General features: G+C 34.5%; 1 protein-coding gene across 1 annotated transcript; it reads left to right on the top strand.

Moving 5' to 3' along the window:
* Positions 1-959: 959 nt before the first annotated feature.
* Positions 960-6,312, top strand: zgc:77752 (uncharacterized protein LOC393862 homolog). Its single transcript, XM_058751783.1, has 11 exons — positions 960-1,383; positions 1,735-1,815; positions 1,916-2,034; positions 2,616-2,753; positions 2,834-3,399; positions 4,291-4,560; positions 4,690-4,806; positions 5,189-5,290; positions 5,470-5,553; positions 5,898-6,008; positions 6,110-6,312. The coding sequence occupies exons 1-11, from the start codon at positions 1,205-1,207 to the stop codon at positions 6,230-6,232; spliced, it is 1,890 nt and encodes a 629-aa protein (XP_058607766.1). The 5' UTR covers positions 960-1,204; the 3' UTR covers positions 6,233-6,312.
* Positions 6,313-6,695: the final 383 nt, after the last annotated feature.

Raw genomic sequence — 6,695 nt, forward strand, 5'->3', positions numbered from 1 at the left:
GCCATTTCTACCTAAAATGACCTTTTTTACAAAAGTCGAAGTTTCTTTTTTAAATGAAACGTTTTTTATTTGAAAGAGCATGTCAAAACATTGTTCATAAACCTTTGCTTTGTTGGTAAGCATAATTGCTTTAGTACCCTTATTAGTGATTAATGAAATTTACTGTCAATTTCTCTAACAAGCTTCATGTAACACTGCCCTGCCTGCCTGTTGAAGCAACAATGCAAGATCAGTTATTGTGATTGTGTGTAAAAATGTAAAGAGATTTGACGCTACAACCTTATTTGGCACATTTTAGCTGACTTCACCTTATGTGTTTGTAATTTTATATGCTTTATCATTTTTATTATTTTTTTTAAATAATTACTTTTTTTAGTTTTAGTTTGTAACAACACTGACGAATTTCTTAAATATAATGAAAAATACTGTCAATAGATAAAATGTCTATAGATAAATTCATTCTATTAAGTTTTTCATACTGCGAAATGAAAAGTATAGCTACTACAAATTACAGTAATTTTTTATTTTATTCAGTTTCACTTTGAAATTCAAACTTTAATTAATTAAAATGCACACGTCTTTCTAGTTTGCTTGGTAGACATATTGTACATACTGCCGGACCCAGAACATGTTATATAATTAGGCTTACTATGAATCGTGAACCTATCCACTAATGTGTTTATGACACTTAATAAGGATTAGAAGCCAGTCGCTGGGTCAGCTTTGAGGCATGAACATGTGTCTGTATGCAGCATAGCCATGTTAGATTCTCTCTACATGTTTGCTATGCAATCTACAAGTAAACATCTCACATTTAACACTTTCTTTGGATGGAGCCACATGGGTAAGTCTGTTTTTTTTTTTTTTTTTGTCTGTCAGTTATGAATAAAGAAAAGTACAGAGCAGTACATATACAGTATCAACAGGCTTAAAATGTAGGTCATCTAACATGGCGGTGACACAGTGATTAATTATTGTGTGTTAGCTTGACTGCTCTACAGTGTTTTGATTAATTTCTTAGGTAGTAGGTGGAATTTGACTCTTCTGTTTTCTGTCTCTTTGTCATATTTCTGTCTATAGTATTCCTCAGCTAATTTCCGAATGCACAGTACATCCACAAAGTTGCCTGCTAAGTGTTAAGCCATTAGTGCATATAGAACCAGTGATTTGCTGTTAGTTTCTGTCCTGTCCTCTCCTGTCCTCCATGACGCCGCAGGTTCCAGTGCCCAGACCATCTTATTCTCAGGCCAGGGAGAGTCTGGTGAAGGCTATTCCTTCGAAGATCATCTGTCTTTTTGCCTGTGGGGGAAAAGACTGTCGATATGAAGGTCCGGCGTGCTGGAGCATAAACCAACAGGCCATTAAAGGTGTCTTCTCCAGCTGGTGAGGCCTACAGTGTTTCTATTGTCTGAATGATTAAGGCTACATCAACAGCAATCTAGGTAACACAGCGGCAAAAAGAAAACGGCGCTTCCAAAAAAGCTCTGTATTAGCTGGACAAAAACATTGTCTCCATGTGAACTAAAGGCCAAAATGTTAGAAGAGACACACCAAACAAATAGGAATATTTATATGTCAGAAGAACCAGTGGCATCAAACCTGTAAGAATTGAACTGAATGCAAGAATAAGAAATTGTTCCTTTAAACCGAATGTGTAATATAACGTTTTTCTTATTTCTTTGCCTTATAAAAATAGCCATGTATATATTCACTGCATGTGTTTTTTGTATTTAGGGTGACCGATGACATTATTGCAATGGCACGACCTTCTACATGTCTCATCAAGAGATACAGCATCATAGAGCAGTTCAAACAGTGAGTGTTATTTAATACAGTCTTTAAAAAGATGTTTAACATTTACTTACACTCTGCAGGGGGTGGGTCTGGTTAATAAGTGACAATGTGTGTATTACAGGTTCAACATTAAATCCATCATTAATATGCAGCTCCCAGGGGAACATGCTCACTGCGGCCCTCCTCTGGACCCTGGCAGTGGGTTCACATATTCACCTCAGATCTTTATGGACAGTCAAAGTGAGCCAAAGTCATGAACTTTCATAGAACTAATATTAGTATGATTCTCTTGCAACATGTCTGGTTCATATTACACCCTAAACAGAGATTTGCATTGTGCCACTCCTAAATCTCATTACCTATATATATATATATATATATATATATAAAACGATTATTTAATATTTATTACAATTATAATCTATAATTAAAAATATAAGTAAATTATACAATTATTTTGGAATGATTGAATTTTAAATAAAAAATTGATATACATATTTTAGGATTATTTGATGAATAGACAAATTCAAAAGAATCTTTTATATCATTATAAATGTCTTTACTGTCACTTTTCATCAATTTATTGCATCCTTGCTAAATAAAAGTATTAATTTCTTTATAGAAAATCTTAATATATAAAGTATTGTATATATTACAATATATAATATAATCACAGTGCAAACGTATGTATTGGGCCTAGTATATTAATACGTATGCAATAGTATAAATGTTCTTTTAATACTGGGGTGAAAATTCCTTGAGAGATTCACCCAATAAATCAACTGATGAATTATTGAATTATGTTCCTTTTTGTCTGACAGTTTACTTCTATAATTTTGGGATGTCTGATTTTGGAGTGTCGTCTCTGGAGGTGATGCTGGATGCTGTGAAGGTTTTGGCCTTCGCTGTGCAGGAAGGAAAGGTGGCTGTTCACTGCCATGCTGGACTGGGCAGGACAGGCAAGTTGCAACTTGTGCATTATTACTTTAAGATGATATTCTATTAGAGCAAAGCCCTTAATATCAACCCTACTTTACAGGTGTTCTTATCGCATGCTATCTGGTCTACACCTGTCGAATCAGCGCTAGTGAAGCTGTCCACTATGTTCGGATCAGAAGGCCTCGCTCAATCCAAACTCGATCACAGATCAATCTGGTGTTTGATTTCGCCCGGCTGGTGGGCTCTCAGCTGGCCCAATACCCGTGTCTGAACATGCGGCACGGTTCCTCCTTCAGTCTCCGGCAGTACCTCCTGCGTCAGGCCCTTCTGCTGCACGGGGACGAGGCCCGAACCCTCAAACACACGCCCAAGATCCTGCACGTCCTCTGCAGCATTCTGATCACTCTCACCCAGGGGGCTCCCAGTCCTCCAGACGTCCAGAGAGAACTGGAGAAGAGGCTGAACATCTTGGCCCTGAAGAAGGCAGTGAAGGTGACACTTCTGAAGAGAAACCTGCCTGCTCTGAAGGAAAGGAGAGGCTCATGCAGAGCGTACTCCTGCGAGTCCTGGGACGAGCCATTCGGGTTCCTGGAGAGGAAGAGAGACATCCTTCTAAACAAGAGAAGCTACAGCGAGTCAGATCTCAGCAAGATTACTATTATTGAGGTGAGTCAGTCAGTTTACTGCAAATTTGCTGTATTGTGAAATTTTAAAAAATAAAAATAAATGGTAATATTTGTTAAAATTAGTTAACTACATTAGTTAACATTAACTAACGATGGAAATACTTGTAAAGCATTTATTAATCTTTTTTTAATACTGATTTCAACATTTACTAATGTGTTAAATATTAATATTATAATGGACCTGCTATAACATGAACAGTGAACAGTTGTATTTTTATAAAGTTTTTTTGGGGGGAAAAAAGTTGAATACTGTAACAAATATATTGCTCATTGTTAGTTAATGCAGTTTTTTAAAAAATATAAATAAACATATTCTATACCATAAATAAAGTGTAATTAATTAGATGCATCAATTCAGGATTGAATCCACCCACATTATCTCCAAAGATGGATTTCAGCCTCAAAGCTTCTTTTGTTTTTGGATTATTATTTTAATTTTGAGTGTAAATATATATATATATATATATATAAAAAAAATATATGAAATATAAGAAAATTAAGATATATTATTGTGCCACTCCTACTTCTCATTACCATAATATGAAAAATATATACACTTCCCTTCCCTCCTTTATTTATATTAAACATAAAGTTATATGTTTAATATAAACAAATGTATATATTATATTTTAATTCTAAAATTGTGTGTGTGTGTGTATCTATATGTATGTATGTATGTATTTATGTATTACGTATGTGTGTGTGTGTATTAAAATACAGTTTTGGAATTTAAATATATTTTCTAGATGATAATTTTAATAATTATAATTTTGTTTTGTTTTTTTTAAATACAATTTTATAATTCTTTATGAAAGTTTAAGTTTATGAAACTGCATACCAGTGACATATGAGATCCTGTTGTTTCTGCAAGGATTTTATGTTCTCACGCTACTCTCCTCAATCTGGTGGACACCATAAAATAAGCAATGGAGCAATCGGCCCATCAACAGATCAGAGAATCCCAACAGAATCCCAAAAGAGTCCTCAAACCCCGATGACAGACCAGCGCAATGGGACTACAGAGAAACACAACCCCAATCCACCATCAGCTCCTCTCTCACAAAATGAGACTGTGAACAAAAAGACAAAATGTACAACCAAGAAACCTCAGGCTTATCTAAAGTTCAGCTCAAACATCGAGGTCAGTGTGAGACCAAATAAAATATCCACCATTTTTTCTGCATCTTAGACCACTGCCTGAAGAGTTTTGAGAACTTTTATGTTGTATTACCTCTTATTTGTGCAAATGTTGTGGATGTTTTTCTTAAAGCTAAGGCTGGAGCATTGTACATCAGTTCAGTCATCATTATCAAGAGCTGTCGCTAAAGCAATGGCACAACAGCGCCCTCCACTGGACACTGTATTGAAAAAAGCAGCGGTTTTGCAGGTAAAGCATGCTTGACTTGACTTGATTTTTGACTGAAGTAGAATTATGTTCCAGGATCCACACCCTTGTTAGTTTCAGGAAAGGTTTTGGAACAGTAAAACATTATTTTCACAATACAAAGCATGATCATGTTTTCATATGACTGCATGTACAGATATAATATACAGTATATAATCTGTAATTTTTTTTTTTTTTTTTTGCTTTAAAATCTCTCAGATAACCATATTGGCTTTTACATTTTATCATATTTATCTTGCATTCTCCTTACATTTACACATTATTCTGTCTGTATGACAAAAGCTTTTGTTTTATCCCAGGTTCTGCCGAGTCTGTGAATGTTGTGTTAATGCAGGAGATTTTACCCCGTTTTAATTCTTCTCAGGATGAGCTCAACTCAAGTGAATGTGGCTGGGCTACACTTGTCATGGAAACAGATCCAGACGTTCTGAGCACACTGTTATGGATCTGGCTGGAAAAACTAAAGGTCAGAGGTCACAGTATATGGCAATTCTGGCGCAAAAAGATGCCAATGATAGTTTCTGGAAAACAATAAGCCTGAAATAAACATAGCATGCTTATGAACTTTTAAAAACTATACTTTTAAGAGAGTTTTTCTCATTGTTTCGTATGCAGTGTTTTAGCTGTTGTGCTTTATCATAACAGGATCCCGTTCTCAGTAAAGATGACATAGAGAGGCTGACTTCAACCTGGCCTGCACAAAGCCTGCACAATATTTCACTGCAAAAGGTGAAAATCTGAACTCATTCTGACAGGACACACTACAAAAACAGTTTGAACTGTATTATGTACAGTTTGGGAATACATTTAAGCATAAAAACACAGAAATGGCTGTTTAAAAATTGCTTACATGTCTGTTACACTTCTGTGTGTGTGTCATACAAATAAGGCATATTTTGCATCACTAAAAAATTGGTATAGAAACTGTTTATACTCAGAAATTGCTAGTAAATTTCACAAATAATTACAAAGAAAAAGTAACACATTGAATTAAACATGAAATTTTAGAGTTCTTACAGATTGTTCAACAATGTACATCTTCATGTGGTTATGTTTATTTTGTGTTGTTTTAGTATCAGCGGCACACCATTTGCTGTTTGCTGGACTGTGTGGGTCAAGTGGCGTTTCGATGTCCTCAGTTTGAACATGCTATACTACAGAGACTCATTCGAGCTTTAACAAGAGTAAGTTTGTGTGTGTACATGTGCAAATCTTCCCAAATAAACAGATATATAAACATAGAAGTATTTTAAATTCACTTTTGCATGATTTTGTGTTTTAACAGCGCCCTCCAGAGGAAATAGAGAGAAACAACATCTTGCTAAAGGTCCTCAGAGCTACAATGAGAGAGCAATCCCTACACAACCACTACACAAACACTACAACACCATCACAGAGCAGTGCTTAAACTAATGCAACCAATAAAGATATCCACATAAAGAACCATTGTTTGATTAAACGAATGACTGATCAAGTTATTGATTTCTGTTTCAGTGTGTACAGTCCTCCTTCAAAGTATTTAAAAACGTATTATTTCACGTATAAAACTATATGATTGTTTTTGTGTTAACAAAATATCAACTGAGTGGCTTCTGTTTTGTCTTTTTGTGTTGAAGTATAAATGTAAACATATTTTTGTGAAATGTTTAGCTGTAAAATTGATTTATTTATTTGCATATTTTCTTTGGAAGTGACACATCACATAATATATAATACATAAGATATTTTCAAATTTCTCATTGGTTTTTCCATACATTTTTTTCAAACAATATTTTACAAAACCAAGACAAAACACAAAAATCAAGGAGAAAAAAGATAAATATATAAAGTAAATGTAAAAAAAATAATGTATCTTCTCTCTCCTTTCTAAA

The sequence above is a fragment of the Onychostoma macrolepis genome, chromosome 18 (assembly GCF_012432095.1).
Source record: "Onychostoma macrolepis isolate SWU-2019 chromosome 18, ASM1243209v1, whole genome shotgun sequence".
NCBI classification, from domain to species: Eukaryota; Metazoa; Chordata; class Actinopteri; order Cypriniformes; family Cyprinidae; genus Onychostoma; species Onychostoma macrolepis.